The 25,217-nt window shown below is 37.0% G+C and overlaps 1 protein-coding gene across 1 annotated transcript; it reads right to left on the bottom strand.

Moving 5' to 3' along the window:
* Nucleotides 1-437: 437 nt before the first annotated feature.
* On the bottom strand, nucleotides 438-23,855 carry LOC127843852 (uncharacterized). Its single transcript, XM_052373717.1, has 6 exons — nucleotides 23,724-23,855; nucleotides 9,504-9,665; nucleotides 8,426-8,580; nucleotides 6,430-6,524; nucleotides 2,463-2,551; nucleotides 438-1,713 (listed from the first exon to the last, which is right to left on the bottom strand). The coding sequence occupies exons 1-6, from the start codon at nucleotides 23,778-23,780 to the stop codon at nucleotides 1,627-1,629; spliced, it is 645 nt and encodes a 214-aa protein (XP_052229677.1). The 5' UTR covers nucleotides 23,781-23,855; the 3' UTR covers nucleotides 438-1,626.
* Nucleotides 23,856-25,217: the final 1,362 nt, after the last annotated feature.

Raw genomic sequence — 25,217 nt, 5'->3', positions numbered from 1 at the left:
AGACATTATTATTTTGTATCGTTATAGAAACTGAAAGGACAGACGCTTTTTAAATACATGCACAATGAGCGACGGATTAAATCAGATTGAAAACGCATGTTTGTCGTAAATAATTTGGTCAGATGCAGTAATTAACTATGAAATCTAGTCCGCAGAGCGTTTGAATAACTTTCAATGTTTCCTGCTCCTTCAAGAAGACGCTTGCTGAATAAAAGCGACGTCACATTACGATAATAATTGCAAAGAGGATATACCGAAAATGAGCAAAGAATTTTAGATTGAAGCTATTGTATCGTACGCATCGAATTTTAGGAATTTGCGTAAAAGTCAAATTGGTTGCGTTTTCAATACGCATGATATTGTATATCTTTGCGTTTTTAAACATTTTAATAGGGTGAAAGACGCAGATACGCAGCTTATCTGGGGCACTGAACACAACTGACAATTTCTTACATCAAAATCTAACAAATTTTTTCATGACCATTTAATCTATCAATGTTTTTAAGACATGATTTTTGTAAACCAGACAATCCAGAAATGTTGGCTGGTACCACAGGCAGAAAATATACGCCAAAGTTACATTATACATAACACAATAAAAACCTTATGCCTTAACATTAGTGAATGTATGAATATTATTTGCAAAAATTTCAAAGCTAGATGGTGTCTGGTAATATAGATTTGACAAGAGACAAAATGCGTGTTTCTATTTTGTGTGTAACAATATATTCAATGTGAATTTCCCGCAGCAATATCCAAACATTAACAAGCAAACACGAGATTGGCTTTATCAATTATTGATGGGTTAACTTTATTTTAAAATATATTTGTTGATTTTGAGTGTTTATGGGGCTTAAATAATGCTCTTAACATGATCGAAATCAAGACCTTCCATTTGCGAGGCTTGATGCCTGTCGATGAGGGGATGGAAATTGTGACCTCCCAATAAAACGGCTAAGTGGCCAATGGACAGTTGGTCCAAAGCAAGAACTTCCATTTGAAAAGCTTGGTGCCTATCTCAAAGTGGATGGAAACTGTGACCTTGCAGTCGCAATGCTAAGTGGCCCACGGACAAAAGATCGAAATCAAGACCTTCCATTTAGTTTAAACCTATTTATTTAAGCTCGATTGCATCGAAAGCCTAAGGCTTATATAAACGCTCTCGAGTCCGTTTCCTAGGCCTAGAACCAGTACTTGGTGTCTTTCATTTGCAAGGCCTGCAGGTGCCAGTCGATGAGGGAATGGAAATTGTGACCTCAAAATCGCAAGGCTAAGTTGCCAATGGAAAGGGAAGCAAAATCAGGGACAATATTTACCAACCCATTCTTAGACTTCAGAATAAAGAATAGACTTGGAACCAATATCAGTATTCAAATATATACAGGCCTCAACTGGTGATTATGTCATGAACAAATTGTTATATGAAGAATGATATAGGTAGGTGTTTAAAGCCAAGTTTGACTCAAAGTTCAAGCATTCTATACTTTATCCATTTAAAGAATATTATTTAGTCTTAGACTTAAGTCTAAGAATTGTTTGGTGAATACGGGCCCAGCTCTTCCCAGGTGCAAGGCATGGTGGCTATCATATCATCAATGTTGACGTGATCATAAATATTGTATGTGACTAGTCGTCTAATCTGTAATGATCCTCATTTTGTTTCTTATGGCTGATGATGCAGTCATATAAAAACATTTCACCCACTATTGAAACCTGAAGATAAAAATATACATGTAAGCTGCGTAAGTATATATTGAACTATGTTTTCATTTCTCTGAGATAAATATACAAAACATATCACTTCAAACCATTTTTTGTAGCAGTTCTGAACAATGATAGATTATATTTTGACGAATAAAATCAAAATTGTTCGTAGTAGTACAAAACAATGAAAGATGATATTTCAAGTAGTAAAATCATAATAACACTTTAAAACTAATACCTTTTTGTATGTAATTATACCAAAATGTAAGTAACACATTCATGAACAAAAACAATTACTTTTAATTATATAATATATTCAAGGACAAAACTGGTCAAGTGCGGTTCATGTCAGGTAACAAAACTTTTACTCTCCCAAAATCCAATTAAATGGCCAGTCAACTGCATATGTTACTTGACCTGAATATTTTCACATGCATGAGGGCGGTTATTATGAAAATAATTCCTGGTCTGCGCAATTTTATGCAGCTTAGTCTGAGAGCGCACAGACTCAGATAGTGAAATAATTTTATGAATCTATATTATTAAGCACAGATAGAAGACAGCAAGTATTCTCTATTTTGATCAAAATTATTCTTTGGAGAATACCCTGGGTCGCTGGGTTAAATTTGACCTAATTTGGCTCAAAATTAAATTTTTCCTCTGAAAGGTCACAGGGGCAGGTTCACCCATCTTATGAAGAGGCTGATGAACACGTAAAAAAACTTTGAAATACACACACACGGACTGCAAGTACTTACCCCTTTCTTGTTAGCCTGAAGGATTTTGTTTGTTGATAGATCAAACTCCAGCTTCGAGGCTATCAGTAGACTGAAAACAGCTTTTGTTCCTGTAACAGAATAATCTTGAAATATTAAAAAACAAAATTGAGCATCTACGATATTAAATATCTACTTTTTTTGTATTCTAGTAACATGCATTCTTTTAACCCATTTATGCCTAGCATCTAGAAAATAGGCCTTGGCAAACAGCGTAGACCAAGATGAGATGCCGCATGATGCGGCGTCTCATCAGGGTCTGCGCTGTTTACTTAAAGGAATTAATGTAAGAAATAATCTAAATATAAAAATATATATACTACCTAATTTTGGAAATAAATTGATCCAATTTAGAAGGTTGGGAGAGTCCACTAGGCTTAAATGGGTTAAAATTGTAGCTGGTTAAAATTGTAGCTAACTTATATTTGATTTTAACTTGATAGTACATTGGATTCAGCACGTATTTAATGCCATTATATCTACGATATTTACCCAAATACAGCTAAATTAATTTTTGAGCTTAAATTAACCTACAAAACACTTGTTGAATATTATATTTACTCACATAAATATTTGTTCAGTTTATGTTGCTTATCTTCACAATTTCCTGTAAGTGTGTATTGGCCTCTACCAATAGTTGTTTTAAAATATGTTAAAGTCCATAAATTTTATTAAGTGTATGTTTTTCTCCATATGTTAAAGTTTCAGTGTATATTAACACCCATAAAATCATGAACCTACATTTTACCCCGTTAATTCTTTTATTAATGTTAGTAGCCACGTACCTTCTTGTTTGGCATTTATTTACCCCATACAATTAGCCCTGCACCCACAAATTCTTGTTCTTTGTGAATTTTTCGTTTATTTAAATATCATAAAAAGCTTTTTTTTCTTATATTTGCCCCCTTACACACTATGTATTAATTGCTCTGACACATCAGATCAGGCTGTCAAGTGACCTTTTTTCAAAAAGTAGGAAAAAATAGGAACTACTTTTGCAAGAAAAGTAGGAAAAAAGTAGGAAAAAGTAAGACTTTTCCCTCAAAAGTAGGAATACATAATACTTATTTTTTAGACACAGGTCCAGGAAACATAGCTTGAAACAGAGCAGGAGTGCCATCACATGTTCTGTATGGATACCCACTTGAAGCTACCTTAAGGGCCCAGAAGACTTCAGCCTTTTGTACCTGTTCCTTGTGTGATGGATGTACTTGCATACAGATAGATTTATCCCCACAACCCTGAGAGCTGCTTGGCTTTTGGGCACTTCCAAACAAACGCTTTTGTGAATTATCATGCATGTATTTCATGTTTTCCTTGTGTTTTTATCCATCTGCATGACTTATAAGTTGATTAGCACCAGAATTACTACAAGATGGACTTCATTCAGACAGTACAATATCTTGCAAACTCATTGCCGGTATCTCTCTTGCACCATGACCCCAGTGTTTTTTCACTGTTGTCCAACTTCTCCATCCATGAAGGGTTAAACTTTGTTTTCCCACTAGGAATTTTAGCACTTATAGTGTATCTATGATAATTAAGTTTCAAGCAAAGCTACCCTGATAAAGAAGTATACATGTAATTAGATGCTGTTCATTTTGGTGTATCATCAAATAAGTGGTTAGAGGTCTTCTGTGTATCGATATAAAAATGGTAATTATATTGTGCATGTTATATCCTTAAGCAGAAGACCAAATTTATTTAGTAATACACCAACTTGTTGTACAAGATTAATACTAGTATATAAAGCAGTGTAAATGCTCTGCTACAGCTACATTGTGAAACCTTTAAATTGACAATAGGGTGCAGTTATAATGACTTAAGTTACATTCAAAATGACTGGTCATTGCAGAGCAGATTATGCAACTGGAGATAGGACCTGATCACCTGACATCTTTTATGACAGCATTGATTGGGCAATGAAACAGTTGCACTACATTGTTTATTCCAGTTTCAAATAATGGCTTTTACATTATTGATGACTTTGCGGGAGTGTAATAATGCCGTTTAATAATTTTAATACTTCGCTTTAACACCTTGAAGTTACCTCACTAGCTATGGCATCATTAGACAAGAATTGTGTTTGTCCGAAACACAATGCCCACTATTGCGCAGCTTTGAAATAAAATTTCAATATATCATTTGGCAGGTTTAGAAATTATCTCCCTTTTAAAGCTTATTACTTCCCTTGGATTGTATTTTTTAACTTTTGACCTTGAAGGATGACCTTCACCTTTCACCACTCAAAATGTGCAGCTTCATGAGATACACATGCATGCCAAATATCAAGTTGCTATCTTCAATATTGCAAAAGTCATGGCCAATATTAAAGTTTTCGGACGGACACACACACACAGACAGACAGACAAACGGACTGACAGTACAACTGCAATACGCCACCCTACCGGGAGCATAAAAATGTATCAGGGCATTTAGGCTCTGTGCATTTATCTTTAATTACTAAACATGATGTACCTATGATATCAATAGAACATCATATCCGTTGTCATGTAATACAGAATTTATTACATTATATTTGTAAATGATGAAAACTCGGCAAAGCATCAGTTTTATCTTTTTTACAATAACTTGTGTAATAAATTCCATATTACATAACCACTCATACAATACACGTATCTCTATATTTCTACATTCCAAACAGCATTATCATGTAAACATGCATAAGGTTTGGTCAAATTGTTGTCAATGGAAACAAAATAAAACTGGAATAAACAATGGGTTCCCTCAGCTCTTGCATCACTGGGAACTGTGTAAGGTAGTGAAGTCTGCAGTGTACAAATGCTAAGGAAATAAACAAGGCACTATTGTTACTTCAAAAAAAAAACTTGTCAAAAATTTTAAAAGTTACATAAGAAATAAATATTTATGCTCCTGAAGAGGTGCTAGCAGACAGTCAGCATGGGTTGTCAGGTCTCATCTAGATGAATGCACATTAACAGGGATACAGTCATGCCATAGATTCATTCATCCTGCAAGTTTACTAAATAAACTCTTAAAAAAAATATTCTCCATTGAAAATGAAAAAGTAGGAATAGTAGGAAGATTTGGTAAAAAAATAGGAAAAAGTAGGATCCTGATGAAAAAGTAGGAAATAGTAGGAAAAAGTAGGAAAAAGTATGACCGCTTGACAGCCTGACATCAGTTACCTATTGTATCTTCGTGTGATTAGTCACCTATAATTACCAGTTTTTTTCACCATTTTGGGAATGGGGCCGGATCCCTTTGGATTGGAAAAATTCCAGACGTTTTTGACTTATATTTGGAAATAAATTGTGTTGACCTTATGCTTACGTATACTTTAAAGTTGATAATAAAAGTGATTTCAGTATTATATTTTCTAAAGTTAAACTTATAAAGCTTGATTCAAAGATAATTGACATGTTTAGACTTATAAAAAAAATTCTTCTTTTGAAACCTTCAATAGGGAATTAAAAGGTCCCATTGAGGAAAAATATAGAAAAAATTCCATTGGGAATGGGTATATCTACATATACAAGACCCAAATTTGAACAAAAAAACAACACAGATTGCGTTTCGTGATATAACATCACTTACCTATTGTTTCATGATATAACATCACTTACCCAGGTGCTTTTTTTCGTTCAAATTTGCGTCCAGTAGGGTGAACCTTTCCCAATGGAAAAAAGTATATATTTTTCCCCAAAATGGGACCTAAAAAATCTCAATTGAAGGTTTCCAAAAAATATTTTGTTTAATAAGTCTAAACATGTCATTCATCTCTAAATCCAGCTCTCTCAGTTGAACCTTAGAAAATATTGAAATCACTTTTATTATTAATTTTCAAGTGTTTCTAAGCATAAAATCAACAACATTAATTTCCCAATTTTAGTCAAAAGGACTCGATATTTCCCAATCCAAAGGGACCTGTCCACATACCCAAAATAGTAAAAACAAACATTGTTACCTATTGTTGCTCCATGTGATTTGACCAGGGCCGTCATTCCGGCCTGCGTGTCCTGGAAAGTCCCAGTGAACTGAATATTGTATCCATCCAATGTGCTGCAACAAAATAAATGGTAGTATAAACACATATAGCAAAATACGCATATAACAGACTGACATTTATAACTATTCAATGTGTTACCAGTCACAAATTCCATTTGAAAGTTTCAACAATCTATCTGAAATACTTTCAGAGTCATTGCAAGATCCATATTTCGACAGATAGAAACAAGAAACCGTCGGAGACGGGTGATGTTCCCTAAAGGTTTTTTTATCACAATATTGCACTATATATTCAGATAAAAAGGAAACGTCTTGAAGGGCATAACTTTGGACAAAATGATACGATGGATGGTTTAGCAACTTAAAAATTTCAAAGGGCCATAACTCTCTAAATAAATCATCTAACCAGAACCCACTAATAACATGCGCATCTCCTCAAGGTAGTCAAGCTTCCCATAAAGCTTCATTGAAGTCCAGTCAGTAGTTGGGGAGAAATGCCCCGACAAGAATTGCACTATATGTACAGTTTATAGAAAATTTCAAAGGGCCATAACTCTGTGAAAAATCATCCGACCACAACCAGCTGATAATATGCTTATCTCCTGTTGGTAGTGAAGCTTCCCATAAAGTTTCATTGAATTCCCGTGATAAGTTGCTGAGAAATAGCTCGGACAAGAATTGCACTATATGTACAATGAAAAATTTCAAAGGGCCATAACTCTGTGAAAAATCATCTGACCATAACCGGCTGATAATATGCACATCTCCTGTTGGTAGTGAAGCTTCCAATAAAGCTTCATTGAAGTCCCGTACTAAGTTGCTGAGAAATAGCTCAGACAAGAATTGCATAATATGTACAATGGAAAATTTCAAAGGGCCATAACTACGTTAAAAATATTCTGACCAGAAGCGGCTGATAATATGCACATCTCCTCTTGGTAGTGAAGCTTCACATTAAGTTTCATTGAATTCCGGTCATTAGTTGCTGAGAAATAGCCCGGACAAGAATTGCACTTTATGTACAGTTAATGGAAATTTTCAAAGGGCCATAACTCTGTGCAAAATCATCCGACGAGAACTGGCTGATAATTTGCACATCTCCTCTTGGTAGTGAAGCTTCTCATAAAGTTTAATTGAATTCCGGTCATTAATTGCTGAGAAATAGCCCGGACAAAAATGTGCACGGACGGACGCACGGACAGACGAAGCGGCGACTATATGCTCCCCCCAAATTTTCTTGGGGAGCATAACAACAGAAACACAAACAGACAGCAGTGGCTAAACCTCAAGTTCAAGTCTGAAGAAGTTAAAAAAAAGGTTTCATACAAAAAGTTAAAAAAAAGCATGAACTTTGCTTCTGATTTAATAAAGTCAACAGTTTACAAAAGGCCCATTTGAACTCATAACAATTATATTCCTTATATAGTTATTGCTATAAAATAAAAAAAATTGACGGAGGTCCGATATCACCAAACAATTTTTAGACTTAAGTCTATGAATGAAGAATACTCTTTAAATTGGAATATTTAAGAATTGCTTTAAATCTTGAGTAAAATTTTGCATTTTCTTCCTCTATCTACATCATTTTTTATGTAGAACATTTTGTTAGTTTAAACCTATTTATTTTAGCTCGATTGCATAGAAAGCCTTAGGCTTATTTAAAACGCTCTCGAGTCCGTTTCCTGGGACTAGAACCAGTACTTGGTGTCTATGGGGGAAATCTAAAGAACGCTCCCGCAGTGGGGATCGAACCGGTGACCTCCCGATCCCTAGGCGGACACCATATCCACTACACCACAGCGACCTTGAAACATTTTGTTAAGGACATAATCTTAAGTGGTAGTTATATATTCGCATGTGGAACAAAAATCTTTATCAATATTATTACTATCACTATAGTAACAGTTAAATAACCCATTTTCTTCAGACTCTCCCCTTATTGCCGCTGCACAGACCTTGATGAAGGCATGGCTATAGCCTGGTCATGCTTGGTTTTCAACATCTCAGTGTCTGTTAATTCTTCTATTGTAAGCTTTCCTTCCTTCTTCTTCCCTTTGCCTTTCTTGCCATCTGCTGTGCTACAAGCAGCCGATGTTGGTTTTGGTGGTGACTACAACATGAAAAGCTGATTTGAAAAATAATTTCAATTTTCAAAATTTTTAACCAATCAACAATATGATATTTGGTTATAAAATGTGGCCATTGAGAGAAATTAGATTACTGGTTGTTTTATGTCGCTGATATAATATATTTACACATTTCTATGTTAAAAAAGCCCCGTAATTTTAAGAAATTTCATACCATCACATTTCACTCATGAATTCATTTTAATACAGAAATATATACTTTGTGCTATATCTCATTAATCATTCTGACAGAACTAGCTGACCAAAACAACAGCATTATCCTGCTTAATATATATTGTATGTGGAATGTGAAAAGGGGGTTTAATGCATGTGGGTAAAGTGTCAGCCCTGATTAGGGGCTTATCTGGGCCGACACTTAACACACATGCATTAAACCCTCTTTTCACAGAGCTCTGCCCATATATTTGATTTATCCCATTTTGCTTATTAGCTCATTTTGATATGTGATTTTTTTTAGTATTGTATACAGTTTGAAAGAAATGCCTTAAGCATTCTTCTTATAAACCAGGGTACCCAAAATGTTCAACCTAACAAGCACACTGATCCATTTCATTGGATCTTAAATAAATGTGACATTTTATGAAAAGCAAGCTTAACCCATTTCTTCTGAAAATGACATTATGCTGCAACCAGGATAAAACTCGCAGGCTGTTCAGGTTTTATGCTGTTTGCTGCTCTTCAGACCACAGTATTAGAAATGAAGCCTTTAACATTTGAATCTAGTAAGAGAGGTCTTAAATTATGTATGATTTTGTCAGGGACTGAGAATGAGTAATGGTATCTGTGTGGTAAAAGGTAAAATCCTACGGTGTATTTGAATTTTCCTGCATTCGGCTGATAGTGGACAATGTACTGGGGCAGAATGTGATACTTGTTGAATACCTACAGTGTATTTGAATTCTCCTGCATTCGGCTGATAGTGGACAATGTACTGGGGCAGAATGTGATACTTGTTGAAGATGACAAGCTCTTTCTTGCAGGGAGACACGTGGGAATCATAACCTTTCATCAGGGAATGCCCGTGAATAAGCTTCGTACACTGATAGGCCTGAAATAGACTTTATCATTTAAGTGACTATTGATTAATCAATAAATGTTGCCATTCAATGCAATAATATTTGAGCAGCACTCTGCGAAAACTGGGTTTAATGCATAAGTGTAAAGTTTCATCCCAAACTAGCCTGTTCAATCTGCACATTTTAATCAGGGATGACACTTTCAGCCTTAACTGGATTTGAGCTAGGAAGAGACTTCATTTAAACGAACAAAAACATAACAGTAGAACGTGTTGTCCTGAATTATCTGGTGAAGACTGCACAGGCTTATTTGGGACGATACTTAACAAAGATGCATTCAGCCTTGAGTTCCCGCAGTGTGGATCATTTTTACTTATTTCAACTGATTGAAACTTTTCTGCAATCCCCCATCTTACCCGACCCACCATTTTCGAACTTGTCCAAGATATAATTGGCAAAAACTTCTGTCCAAAAAGCATGAAGATCGGACAATAAATAGGGCCTCTAGAGTGTTAACAAGGTAAATATTGACACGGCACGATGGACGACCGACAGAAGGTGATCACAAAAGCTCACGATGAGCACATTGTGAGGCATACTTTTTCAAAAAGTAAAAATATAATACATTCAAGAATCTGTTCTTTTTATAAAAATCTTAACTGAATAATAATTATCTTCTTGATTGGAAGAAATTTCAAAGGTCTGCGTAACTGAGCCATTTAACTTGACTGTTGAAAACAAATGTTAAAATTATTTGTTTACTTTTCTCATGCTTTGGACAGACATGTTCTTTTGAAAACTAAAGTGAATACACAGAAGATCTAAGGGCCTTAAGTGCTGAACTATCATTATGATATGCTAGGTTTACATCTGGCCACGATTACCACGATGTCCCCGATTCCAGAGCATCGTGGCGAACGTAACAGAGCGTGGAGTCGAATCGGGTTGATCGTGGGGGAGCGTAACGGAACGTGGTTGAATCGGGACATCGTGGGCATCGGGACAGATTTTAAATCAAACTTAAATTTCACCACGATTGCCCCAATTCATTTTCTAATCTCAAATCATAGGTCGAATCGCAGGAGATCGAAACAAAGCGGCATTGTCGTGGGAGATCTTAACAGGACGTAACGGAACGTGGTGGAGCGTGGAAGCCAATCGTGTTGATCGCAATAAAGCGTAACAGAACGTGATGCAAATCGTGGGTTCGATCGTAGCAACAAAACGTGCTGATTTCGTAAGGAAGCGTAACAGAATGTGGAGTATACCATTTAATCGTAGAGCTCCCCGATTTTTTAGCCACTGGCCAGATGTAAACTTAGCATTTGCTAATTTAGAATTCTTGATTAAATCAGAGTCAACAAGAGATTGCCAAGCAATATTGTTACGTACCTCTGCTTTGAGGTATACCGTTTTAATGACTTGATTACTTATAGCTTTCAAATAGTTGTTAATATAGTGTTACGCGTGTTCCATCCGTTTTGAAATATGACACAAGTCCATAGTAAACATTTAAACAATAATTTATTCGTGCGAAGACAATAATCGCAATAAACTTCGTGCGAAGACAATAATCGCAATAAACAACCCGTTAGACAGCAACACAATGTAAGTGATTCCTAACCGCCAGCTTCCCGGTAATTATACTAGGGTAGTATTTACAAAGTTAATGGCGTGTGACGCACAATAAGTCAGTTCTGCGTTCTTCCAGTATTTATGTGTAAATAATACAATAAAAGTGTTAAAATGCTTCCAAAATCAGTGTTACTTAATGTAAACAAACTTCAACTTACTGGATTATTACTATAAATTTATGTGTTAACGACTAAAAGGTATTTACTTCGAAAAATGAATGACTCTCTTAACAAAAATTACGTCTCTCCTAGATCTTGACTTAAACTCAACTCCTGGTTTTTACTTATTGTTTAATACTCATGACCAAAATTGGTCAGTGACCAAGATTCTGGGCAGTGACCAAGATTCTGGTCATTAATAACCAGAATTCTGGGCACCAGTGACCAAAATTGGTCAGTGAGGTGACTGACCATAAATAATGACCAAGAAATTAGAACGATACATGACGTCATTTACCAAATGTCATAACAATGAGACATAATGGCGCCTTATTTAGAAAAACAATGAAAAATACAAAGTATTCAAAATGGATGGCTAACTTCTAGACGAAAGTTCTGGTGATGTTAAGATTATATAGACTCAGTTGTGTACACTTGTCAATTGGTTTATAAAGTCACATAATGTTACCAGAATGAACAACTTAAAAGGCAGTCATTTGAAAAGGTAAGTGCAACTGTTACACCTGGGGTGTATCATTACCCCCCTCTTAATAAGGCAAAGCTCCTGCTGCCTTACACTTAACTTAATTCATCACGTACAGTTCATTATTAAAAATAGACAAGGTACTTAACTGCATTGTAGATACACATCAATAACTGTTCAATCTATTTAACTACTAGCTTAGTATATAACTGTTAACTGTACTTACTGTTCCTTAAGTATGTTATTGTTCATAACATGTCAGTTAATTTAAATTCTTATTCATAGTCTGTATCTGTTCTTTGTAACACAAATTTACAATTTCATGTTTTCACCACAGCAAACATGTTTTACAGATTGTTACATATTATTTCCAGAACTAGACATTAATGTCCAATGTCTTTGGTGGATCGATTCGTCCGACATCCTGTGTGGAGTGGATCGACTTGTACCTCTGGTAGAATGGCCCATACGACAGTCGGTGTGGAGTGGATCATCTGGTGCCTCTGGTAGAATTACCCTGCCGACATCCTTTGTGGATTGGATCGTCTGATACCATGGGCGTGAAGTGGCTCCCATTGCCTGACATGTGTCGTCTGTCCTTGCCCAGAGCATCCTTGATCACAGTCACATTTCTGATTGATATTTAGTACCAACTGAGATACCAGTCCACTATGGTTCCTTTGAATGTTCATCTTAACATCATGGCAAGAACAGTTCCTATGTTCATTTGTTTTGCAAGGCAATGGTGGTGTTCGATAGTCGCCACTTTTGATGGATTTCTTCTTTGCTCTTCGTATCGTATTCGCTATCATTTTCTGCAAATACGCTGGCTACCCTTCCAATACACTCTGCACGTGTTATTTCTGCACCTTCGTCTTTAACATGCACTTCTATCACTGCTTCACAATCCCCTGGCACTGATGCTTCATCTGCAACTGTTACTTTTCGCATTTGCCTCAGCATTTTCTGTATACAAGGTATTTCTTGGCCTTCTAAAGAAATAATACCGCGACTCAAAATTATATCTGCTGGACTCTCAGCGTTCCCCAACACATCACAGCCCAACAGCACGTCATCTTCTATGTCGGCTACTATAGCTTCTTGAAGCCTCTCAACTGGTCCAAGTTGCAATCTGAAGGTTCCTCGACCCATCACCTTAATGGGCATACCCCCAGCTCCCCGCAAACCTATGGCACCAGTTAACTTTGGCTTCTCACTCTCTCTAAGCCGATTGAAGATCCTCGAAGACACAATAGTTTTCGAGGCACCAGTGTCAGTTGTAAAAACGACAGGGGTATCTTCCACTGTACCCTCAATGTACAGGCCATCCACATAGTCCCTGTCGTTACAACTGCTCACTGGCTCTGTCGCTGTTGTGGTTTCCTTTTGGCCCTCCAATACAAAATCATTTACATGGACCTCCCTTTGGCCGCAAGGGCTGGTCCTTTCCCGTTTAAAGGCTTCTGTTTTTCATCAGCTGTTCTGTTAAAACCGTTCTTTTGCTCATGATTTGGGCATTCCCTTGCATAGTGTCCCTTCTGTATGCATCTAAAGCAAGTCACATCTTTCTTGAAGTTTCTCTTTTGTGGTGTGTTTCGCTCTGCCTCTAGTTTTTCGATCCTCGTCAATAGCTCTTTTATTGTAGATGCTTCGCTCTTGCTGTCATCTTCGTTTTTTACTCGCGAAGGATTTGTCTTTGCATCTGCCCCCTTAATTGCGAAAGCCTTTTCTTCATCGTCTGCAACGGTACTATCATAATCGTCGTGTTCAGTTCATCTGGCATTATAACGGTTTCGTCTTTCAGCTCTGTTTGAACCCCGGATTTCTATCAGGTTCACGGCAAAATAAACCGCCTTATCTATATTCCGCGGTTCTTTGTTAAACTCCACCTCGAATTTGACGTCGTCGTCGTTTAGTCCATCTAGAAATCTTCGTACAAGATCTTCGTCCCTAGTACGCCGATCTCTCCAGCCATGAGCCTTGTCATAGAGTTGCTTCAACTCCGCTGCATACTCTTCGAGAGTCTCGCCATGACGTTGCGATCTTCTGCTGAATTTTGAAGCAAAAGAGCGCGGCGTTTCGATGACACGGAAACGGCTGTCTAGTTCTTCCACTAAAGATTGATAGTCATTTAGCAAGTTTTGGGAGAGTTGCGAGAATGCAAACTAGGCTGCCAAACCTTCGAGTCTGGGTAGCAACTGGTCCAGCATTTCGTCTTGGCTCCAATTGTTCCTTTTTGTGATCGCTTCAAACTGCGATATCCAAGTCACCCAGTCCTCTTTACCACTAAATGATGCCATCTTTACAGTTGGAAGTCTTCGCTGCTGATTTGGACGATGACCATCCATGTAGCCAGGAGTCTGGTGCTCGTATCTGCCACGGGCATTTTCGCACCTGGTATTTGAAACCCCAGGTTGCGCAAACGGCTGTCCATTGTCAGTTTGCCGTTCGTAATTGCGGCCAATCACAAAGCCGTTGTTAAGAAACCGCGGCGCTTGCGGTTCCGGCTGCGACTCCCACACATCGGGCACTCTGTTGCCAACTCTAGAATCAACCCGGCTATCACCTGCACTACGTAGATCATCATCCAGATCACCCACACGCCTGTGTACTGTCGCAACAAATGTGTTGTTGTTCGCGTTGTTAGCAGTCGAAGATGTGGTACCCCCGCCCTGCTTCCTTCAGCTGCTTTAACTCCACAACGACATCGCGCAAAACGGAAGCCATATTCGACATTTGATCGTGTAGCGCTCGTACCCCGTCGTCAGGTACATGTTGGCTTCCGTACGCGACCTCCGCGTCCGACTCAGGTGTGTCTTCATCACCACGAGCCGACGAAACACTTCCGTCACGGAAGGTTACCTCACTGTCTTCCGCCCTCGGATAACTCATATTTGACTTATACGATCGTAATAAATTATTGTATAAAATAACACTTTTCAACCCACTGTTTACACGTTGTGTCTTGCAATTACAATTACGTTTATTTTAAAACACACATTTTTTAAAACGTGTTACAAAGGATTACCGATTAATATATTCGTAAATCGAATTCGTTTACCTAAATTCGTGTGAACAACATGTCCGATGTTCGCTCCGAAAAGTGAATAATATATTCGTAGAATGGCAGCGTTATAACAATTTTCACTTTAAACGTAGAAAAGCGTCGGATTCATATCGCTGGATTGAGTTAAAAAAATCAATCCCACCGCTGTACCACCAAAAATGTTACGTACCTCTGCTTTGAGGTATACCGTTTTAATGACTTAATTACTTATAGCTTTCAAATAGTTGTTAATATAGTGTTACGCTTGTTCCATCCGTTTTGAAATATGACACAAGTCCATAGTAAACATTTAAACAATAATTTATTCGTGCGAAGACAATAATCGCAATAAACTTCGTGCGAAGACAATAATCGCAATAAACAACCCGTTAGACAGCAACACAATGTAAGTGATTCCTAACCGCCAGCTTCCCGGTAATTATACTAGGGTAGTATTTACAAAGTTAATGGCGTGTGACGCACAATAAGTCAGTTCTGCGTTCTTCCAGTATTTATGTGTAAATAATACAATAAAAGTGTTAAAATGCTTCCAAAATCAGTGTTACTTAATGTAAACAAACTTCAACTTACTGGATTATTACTATAAATTTATGTATTAACGACTAAAAGGTATTTACTTCGAAAAATGAATGACTCTCTTAACAAAAATTACGTCTCTCCTAGATCTTGACTTAAACTCAACTCCTGGTTTTTACTTATTGTTTAATACTCATGACCAAAATTGGTCAGTGACCAAGATTCTGGGCAGTGACCAAGATTCTGGTCATTAATAACCAGAATTCTGGGCACCAGTGACCAAAATTGGTCAGTGAGGTGACTGACCATAAATAATGACCAAGAAATTAGAACGATACATGACGTCATTTACCAAATGTCATAACAATGAGACATAATGGCGCCTTATTTAGAAAAACAATGAAAAATACAAAGTATTCAAAATGGATGGCTAACTTCTAGACGAAAGTTCTGGTGATGTTTAGATTATATAGACTCAGTTGTGTACACTTGTCAATTAGTTTATAAAGTCACATAATGTTACCAGAATGAACAACTTAAAAGGCAGTCATTTGAAAAGGTAAGTGCAACTGTTACACCTGGGGTGTATCATTACCCCCCTCTTAATACGGCAAAGCTCCTGCTGCCTCACACTTAACTTAATTCATCACGTACAGTTCATTATTAAAAATAGACAAGGTACTTAACTGCATTGTAGATACACATCAATAACTGTTCAATCTATTTAACTTAGTATATAACTGTTAACTGTACTTACTGTTCCTTAAGTATGTTATTGTTCATAACATGTCAGTTAATTTAAATTCTTATTCATAGTCTGTATCTGTTCTTTGTAACACAAATTTACAATTTCATGTTTTCACCACAGCAAACATGTTTTACAGATTGTTACATATTATTTCCAGAACTAGACATTAATGTCCGATGTCTTTGGTGGATCGATTCGTCCGACATCCTGTGTGGAGTGGATCGACTTGTACCTCTGGTAGAATGGCCCATACGACAGTCGGTGTGGAGTGGATCATCTGGTGCCTCTGGTAGAATTATCCTGCCGACATCCTTTGTAAATTGGATCGTCTGATACCATGGGCGTGAAGTGGCTCCCATTGCCTGACATTTGTCGTCTGTCCTTGCCCAGAGCATCCTTGATCACAGTCACATTTCTGATTGATATTTAGTACCAACTGAGATACCAGTCCACTATGGTTCCTTTGAATGTTCATCTTAACATCATGGCAAGAACAGTTCCTATGTTCATTTGTTTTGCAAGGCAATGGTGGTGTTCGATAGTCGCCACTTTTGATGGATTTCTTCTTTGCTCGCACTAGCCTGCTGACCCAAGGCGAAGCTCTTTTCTTGCACACACATTTCTTCTTAATGAACTCTTCATCATTTCGTTGTACATTGGAATGGGTTGATAGCGCCAGACGAGATATTTGCTTAAGTGAGGCGGCATCGTTTTTGTTGATGACATTTTTAAATGCTACCACTTTATCAGACACACGTCCTTCATGTTCCTGCCTTATATTAATTCTTCTTATGCTCAGATACTTCGTATCGTATTCGCTATCATTTTCTGCAAATACGCTGGCTACCCTTCCAATACACTCTGCACGTGTTATTTCTGCACCTTCGTCTTTAACATGCACTTCTATCACTGCTTCACAATCCCCTGGCACTGATGCTTCATCTGCAACTGTTACTTTTCGCATTTGCCTCAGCATTTTCTGTATACAAGGTATTTCTTGGCCTTCTAAAGAAATAATACCGCGACTCAAAATTATATCTGCTGGACTCTCAGCGTTCCCCAACACATCACAGCCCAACAGCACGTCATCTTCTATGTCGGCTACTATAGCTTCTTGAAGCCTCTCAACTGGTCCAAGTTGCAATCTGAAGGTTCCTCGACCCATCACCTTAATGGGCATACCCCCAGCTCCCCGCAAACCTATGGCACCAGTTAACTTTGGCTTCTCACTCTCTCTAAGCCGATTGAAGATCCTCAAAGACACAATAGTTTTCGAGGCACCAGTGTCAGTTGTAAAAACGACAGGGGTATCTTCCACTGTACCCTCAATGTACAGGCCATCCATATAGTCCCTGTCGTTACAACTGCTCACTGGCTCTGTCGCTGTTGTGGTTTCCTTTTGACCCTCCAATACAAAATCATTTACATGGACCTCCCTTTGGCCGCAAGGGCTGGTCCTTTCCCGTTTAAAGGCTTCTGTTTTTCATCAGCTGTTCTGTTAAAACCGTTCTTTTGCTCTTGATTTGGGCATTCCCTTGCATAGTGTCCCTTCTGTATGCATCTAAAGCAAGTCACATCTTTCTTGAAGTTTCTCTTTTGTGGTGTGTTTCGCTCTGCCTCTAGTTTTTCGATCCTCGTCAATAGCTCTTTTATTGTAGATGCTTCGCTCTTGCTGTCATCTTCGTTTTTTACTCGCCAAGGATTTGTCTTTGCATCTGCCCCCTTAATTGCGAAAGCCTTTTCTTCCTCGTCTGCAACGGTACTATCATAATCGTCGTGTTCAGTTCTCCTGGCATTATAACGGTTTCGTCTTTCAGCTCTGTTTGAACCCCGGATTTCTATCAGGTTCACGGCAAAATAAACCGCCTCATCTATATTCCGCGGTTCTTTGTTAAACTCCACCTCGAATTTGACGTCGTCGTCGTTTAGTCCATCTAGAAATCTTCGTACAAGATCTTCGTCCCTAGTACGCCGATCTCTCCAGCCATGAGCCTTGTCATAGAGTTGCTTCAACTCCGCTGCATACTCTTCGAGAGTCTCGCCATGACGTTGCGATCTTCTGCTGAATTTTGAAGCAAAAGAGCGCGGCGTTTCGATGACACGGAAACGGCTGTCTAGTTCTTCCACTAAAGATTGATAGTCATTTAGCAAGTTTGGGGAGAGTTGCGAGAATGCAAACTAGGCTGCCAAACCTTCGAGTCTGGGTAGCAACTGGTCCAGCATTTCGTCTTGGCTCCAATTGTTCCTTTTTGTGATCGCTTCAAACTGCGATATCCAAGTCACCCAGTCCTCTTTACCACTAAATGATGCCATCTTTACAGTTGGAAGTCTTCGCTGCTGATTTGGACGATGACCATCCATGTAGCCAGGAGTCTGGTGCTCGTATCTGCCACGGGCATTTTCGCACCTGGTATTTGAAACCCCAGGTTGCGCATACGGCTGTCCATTGTCAGTTTGCCGTTCGTAATTGCGGCCAATCACAAAGCCGTTGTTAAGAAACCGCGGCGCTTGCGGTTCCGGCTGCGACTCCCACACATCGGGCACTCTGTTGCCAACTCTAGAATCAACCCGGCTATCACCTGCACTACGTAGATCATCATCCAGATCACCCACACGCCTGTGTACTGTCGCAACAAATGTGTTGTTGTTCGCGTTGTTAGCAGTCGAAGATGTGGTACCCCGCCCTGCTTCCTTCAGCTGCTTTAACTCCACAACGACATCGCGCAAAACGGAAGCCATATTCGACATTTGATCGTGTAGCGCTCGTACCCCGTCGTCAGGTACATGTTGGCTTCCGTACGCGACCTCCGCGTCCGACTCAGGTGTGTCTTCATCGCCACGAGCCGACGAACCACTTCCGTCACGGAAGGTTACCTCACTGTCTTCCGCCCTCGGATAACTCATATTTGACTTATACGATCGTAATAAATTATTGTATAAAATAACACTTTTCAACCCACTGTTTACACGTTGTGTCTTGCAATTACAATTACGTTTATTTTAAAACACACATTTTTTAAAACGTGTTACAAAGGATTACCGATTAATATATTCGTAAATCGAATTCGTTTACCTAAATTCGTGTGAACAACATGTCCGATGTTCGCTCCGAAAAGTGAATAATATATTCGTAGAATGGCAGCGTTATAACAATTTTCACTTTAAACGTAGAAAAGCGTCGGATTCATATCGCTGGATTGAGTTAAAAAAATCAATCCCACCGCTGTACCACCAAAAATGTTACGTACCTCTGCTTTGAGGTATACCGTTTTAATGACTTAATTACTTATAGCTTTCAAATAGTTGTTAATATAGTGTTACGCTTGTTCCATCCGTTTTGAAATATGACACAAGTCCATAGTAAACATTTAAACAATAATTTATTCGTGCGAAGACAATAATCGCAATAAACTTCGTGCGAAGACAATAATCGCAATAAACAACCCGTTAGACAGCAACACAATGTAAGTGATTCCTAACCGCCAGCTTCCCGGTAATTATACTAGGGTAGTATTTACAAAGTTAATGGCGTGTGACGCACAATAAGTCAGTTCTGCGTTCTTCCAGTATTTATGTGTAAATAATACAATAAAAGTGTTAAAATGCTTCCAAAATCAGTGTTACTTAATGTAAACAAACTTCAACTTACTGGATTATTACTATAAATTTATGTGTTAACGACTAAAAGGTATTTACTTCGAAAAATGAATGACTCTCTTAACAAAAATTACGTCTCTCCTAGATCTTGACTTAAAATCAACTCCTGGTTTTTACTTATTGTTTAATACTCATGACCAAAATTGGTCAGTGACCAAGATTCTGGGCAGTGACCAAGATTCTGGTCATTAATAACCAGAATTCTGGGCACCAGTGACCAAAATTGGTCAGTGAGGTGACTGACCATAAATAATGACCAAGAAATTAGAACGATACATGACGTCATTTACCAAATGTCATAACAATGAGACATAATGGCGCCTTTTTTTAGAAAAACAATGAAAAATACAAAGTATTTAAAATGGATGGCTAACTTCTAGACGAAAGTTCTGGTGATGTTTAGATTATATAGACTCAGTTGTGTACACTTGTCAATCGGTTTATAAAGTCACATAATGGGTGTCCAGTCATTACACCCCCTGGACGTTACACCCCTGGTCATTACACCCTCTAAGCCTGGACATTACACCCACCAAGATATTGATTAGATTAGAAAAGTGTAATCAACTTATGAACCATTAATTGGATTTGTCATGTAAGATGAAAATTATAGCATTTAAACATCACAAAAGATTTTAATTAAATACGATATTAAATCAATCATTATTCTGTAATTTATACGTTTTTTTACGTAATTTATTGTAAAAAATCTTTAAAGCTAAAACAAATAATTCTTTATTATTTATGGAAACGGCCTCAAATACATAAGGACTAAGGCAATATCTTTTTCTCAGTGTATCACATCTGTTACTTAAGTTTTATTACTATTGTAGTAACCATAGTATTTCACATATCTATTGATATATCTATTTGATTAGCAGTGCATAAAATGCATGCAGTGTTATGTCTCTGATATTGACAATGAAGCAAATCTGCCCTTAGGCTATTTCATATCACTCAAACAAAAGGAGGTAACTTGCTATTAATTTAAAGCAAGTATTAATAAAGTAAAAATATCCTGTTGGTTTCAGTGAGTTTGTTAGATATTGAAATAGAAGTAACATATTGTCACTGTATGATATATAAAATTTTACTGAAGACTTCAAAGTTCATTAATTACAATATCATTAAACTTTAAAGTCAGAATTGATAATGAGGGATCATTGAAGAAATACTTTTTTTATTGAAACACTATTAACAGGAATCTGTCACTTACTGTAGCAATCAAAGCATGTTTTCACAGTTTATGGGAGGGCCCTAATTGGCACTAGTCTGTGTATCTTTTATGGTCCCTAATAAACAGTTAGAGGGTCTTTGTCTGGCCCTAATGTGGCCCAAATAGGTCCAATGTTTATCTAAGTGGCCCAGTGTTACTGTTAGTTTTACAAACTGTGTTTCATAAATGATGAAACAAAACTGTGTCAATGATTTAAAACACTAAATTGGGGCACGAGTCTTAATGCAACATAAGATCAACTTAATTATTTGAATGATTACAAAAATATATATTACATGTATAATCCCTCGTGTCTCTACCCATTTCCCTTTTCCTGCATAAATACCATTCTGTTACATATCATATCATATTTTTAGAAAAATAATATTTTTGTGAATAAAATGTAAATAATAAGACCATTAAATTGAATTTCATTTATGTAAAAATAAGAAAGTATTATTAGGATTCCAAACTTTCCACATGATGTAGTTGATTAAAATGTAACAAATAGTTTCTAATTATTAATAATTAATGGATATATTTTTATAAAGACTAATAATTATATAAGTTATATAAACAGATAAAACACAGATACCAAGTTATAGCCAGTATTGTCCATAAGACCATTAAATTGAATTTCATTTATGTAAAAATAAGAAAGTATTATTAGGTTTCCAAACTTTCCACATGATGAAGTTGGTTAATATGTAACAAATAGTTTCTAATTATTAATACTTAATGGATATGTTTTTATAAAGACTAATAGTTATATAAGTTATATAATTGTGTAGGTTAAAGTTTATAAATGAGTATTTACAAAAATAAATTGGTCAAGAATGGCGCAGCTAATAAGCTTAAACCAAGTTGGTGTTTTAAATTATTTATCAGTTACAAGACCATTTGATAACAACGGAAAATGCCCTAAGGTCCAAAATCGCATGATGTCATGGAGCTCAAATTATATAGATCTACAATGTTTATAATAGGAAGAAGAAAATGACTTACCGGTATCACCACATCTAATATGCTGCCTTAATCCACAATTATCACATGAAACAGCAAAATCAGAACTATTAACACGCTTTTTTTAAAAATTTGAATCAATACACCAAAATATTTATTTTGGGGGCATTTTGACAAAGTAACAATTTATACCTATAGTATGATATTCTCTAAAATTGTTCTGGTATATATGGGGACAATGAGTGAAAACAATTTGCATTGAGTATCTGTCTTATTAACTTTGTTACCTTTGATGTTTTGATATTCTTTTGCCACGACATAAAGATGCAATATTCTTTAGAATTCATTAAATCAAACAACAACATCTTCAAATGAATTTTAATAATAATGGTGTGAACAAACTCCTTTAATTTTAGGTGTTGTTATTACACTTTGATAATTAACAAATTATTTGAAAAGATCAAAGAACAATGTTTTTCACACCAAAAAAATGTTATTTCCTTATAAACATTGCAAATCAATAAGACAGACAAACAGACAAACAAACAATAAAAAACACTTGGACAGACCCCCATTGGACACACATTAAAGCAGAAACATCATTAATGAAGTGAAGTGTGCCCCATGGTAGGTGTGATCACACCTTAGTAACCTAATCAATTATGTTTACATCTTGGTGGGTGTAATGTCCAGGCTTAGAGGGTGTAATGACTAGGGGTGTAACGTCCAGGGGGTGTAACGACTGGAAATCACATAATGTTACCAGAATGAACAACTTAAAAGGCAGTCATTTGAAAAGGTAAGTGCAACTGTTACACCTGGGGTGTATCAATATTGTCCCCTACCGGTGAAACTCCACCATTGTCAGTCATTTTAAAAAAATATATTTGTTGCCATAGCAATCAGCATTCTTGACGTAGAAACAAAATGAAAAGAACTTTTAAAGTTATCGCAGGATCCAGAAAAGTGTGACGGACTGACAGACAGACAGACCGACTGATGGACAGACCATAAGTCCCTTCCAGTTTAACCGGTAGGGGACAACAAGCTTTATGCATATCAGCCATTTTTATTTTAAGTACCTGGTAAATCGGAAAAAAAATCAAAACCCCCTGACATTGGGAAAATTGGTGACTGAAATCTGCAGATTGGGAATTATGACTCTTCATTGCTTAGCACTTGCCTTTTTGCTTGAAATTTTAAGCTTCAATGTTAATTTGCAGAATTTGAAACAAAATTGACGCAACTTGATTTTGAAAATTTTCAAGACAGCAATATGGACATTTCAATTATTTCCTGGATTTTCTGTTCATTTACAAAGAAACATTTCAGAGTTGCATTGTTTATAAAGTCCACCCACATCAATGGAACATCATAAACAACTATGATTGAAAATGGTCTTTATGCAGGTACATAAACTGCGCAGTCAGCACAGGCTAATCAAGGAATATGGTTTGAGCTTACAAGGGATTTTCTTTAAGACCAGACTTCCTTTAAAATAAAATTCCATATAAAGTGGAAAGTGTCATCCCTGATAAGCATATGCGGTGTTCAGGCTGATCTTGGGCGAGACTTAACGCACATGCGCTAAATCCAGTTTCCCTAGAACAAGGCTTAATTGAAACAGCAACAACAAGTCAATATACTTTGCCCGGTAGAACTTGGCAGAGCAGCAGTTGGGTTGCGCCCTGGATGTAACCCATGGAGTAGGCGGGATATTCGCTGAAGTAGACTCCCTTTCCATACCAGCCTGTGTCTGTACGATGCGCGTGGCCATTGTCCCCTGAAGCATTCAAATGAAACACTTAAATGTGGTATTATAAATGTTCACTTTTAATTGAGCTTTGCTCCGGGAAGACTGGGCAAAATATGAATGTGCATTAAGAGTCGTCCCTGATTAGCCTGTGCAGTTCGCTCAGGCTAATGTGGGACACAACTTTCTGCTGTTATTGTAGTTTTGTTTAATGGGAGTCTGTTATAAACAAAATTCTTGACTAGGCGGAAAATGACCACCCTGATTAAAATTTAATTCACATGCATTTCATCCATTTTCACAGAACGAGGCCCCAATACTGAAACATGATATAAATGTTCATTTATACTAAACATTTCTCGCTATTCAACACAATGTTGACCACTATTTATCACCAACAATATATGTTATAACTATTTGTATTTGTAGTGAGAATGCGAGAACACATTACAGCATCACTGGAAAGGAAGACAAATATTGTTTACAAAAGCTCTTAACATAATGAAAACATGTAAATAGCATTCTATTGGTGACGAGAATACTTTCGTCAGATCCCTATGCCAACACATGATAACTACAAACGCCAACAAATACACTAAGACACTAATAAGGATTTTTTCATTGTCAATATATTTGTATATTAATTATTATTGTGTTTATTTTAAAAACCTTCAATACTAAGAATATAAGCTCCGAACATGAACATTGACTACAGGGAATTAACTCTGTAAATCCTAAAGCCAGAGTTATGGTTCTCAAACTTCTCCTTAAAGCCCCCCATCATGAAATAATGTTCCATTTAAATCCCTTCAATACTTCCTGCGTAAGGCTCCGCACAAAAAACAGCACAGACAGACAGCACAGACAGACAGACAGGTGAAAAGTTGAAAGGACCGTCTTTGTGATCACTATTTGCCTCCCATTTTTGGAATACAATTAACAAGTTTGGGTTTTCTGGAATGTTGCATTTAAAATGTATTATGTGTCACATGGATATACTCATTATAAAAATATTTCTTTACTGTATCTACATGTTCTCTATTGTTAACTCTATTATCAACTTTAAATGTATTTTCAAACCCAGGGCCCTCACACTACTTTGGGGGAAGGGGTCCGCAGCCCTTAGTAGGGGGAATTTTCGCGGCGTTTCCCTTTTTTGGGGATTTTTTTACTTACTCTCTCATTATTACATTTGTACATGTCTGCACTATTTTCATTGCATTTTTCATAATTTAGTATGTTTGAAAGATTAAATTGAAACAGAATTGAGATATAATAATCATGAGACACATCTTTCTATTAAAAAAAATAAATAATTTTACATGCCCAACATATTTTTTACATGCCCAAACTTTTATAACCAAAATTATAACAAATCACAACATTT

Source organism: Dreissena polymorpha, chromosome 9 (assembly GCF_020536995.1).
Source record: "Dreissena polymorpha isolate Duluth1 chromosome 9, UMN_Dpol_1.0, whole genome shotgun sequence".
Taxonomy (NCBI): Eukaryota; Metazoa; Mollusca; class Bivalvia; order Myida; family Dreissenidae; genus Dreissena; species Dreissena polymorpha.
This window is presented reverse-complemented; position numbering and strand designations above follow the sequence as displayed.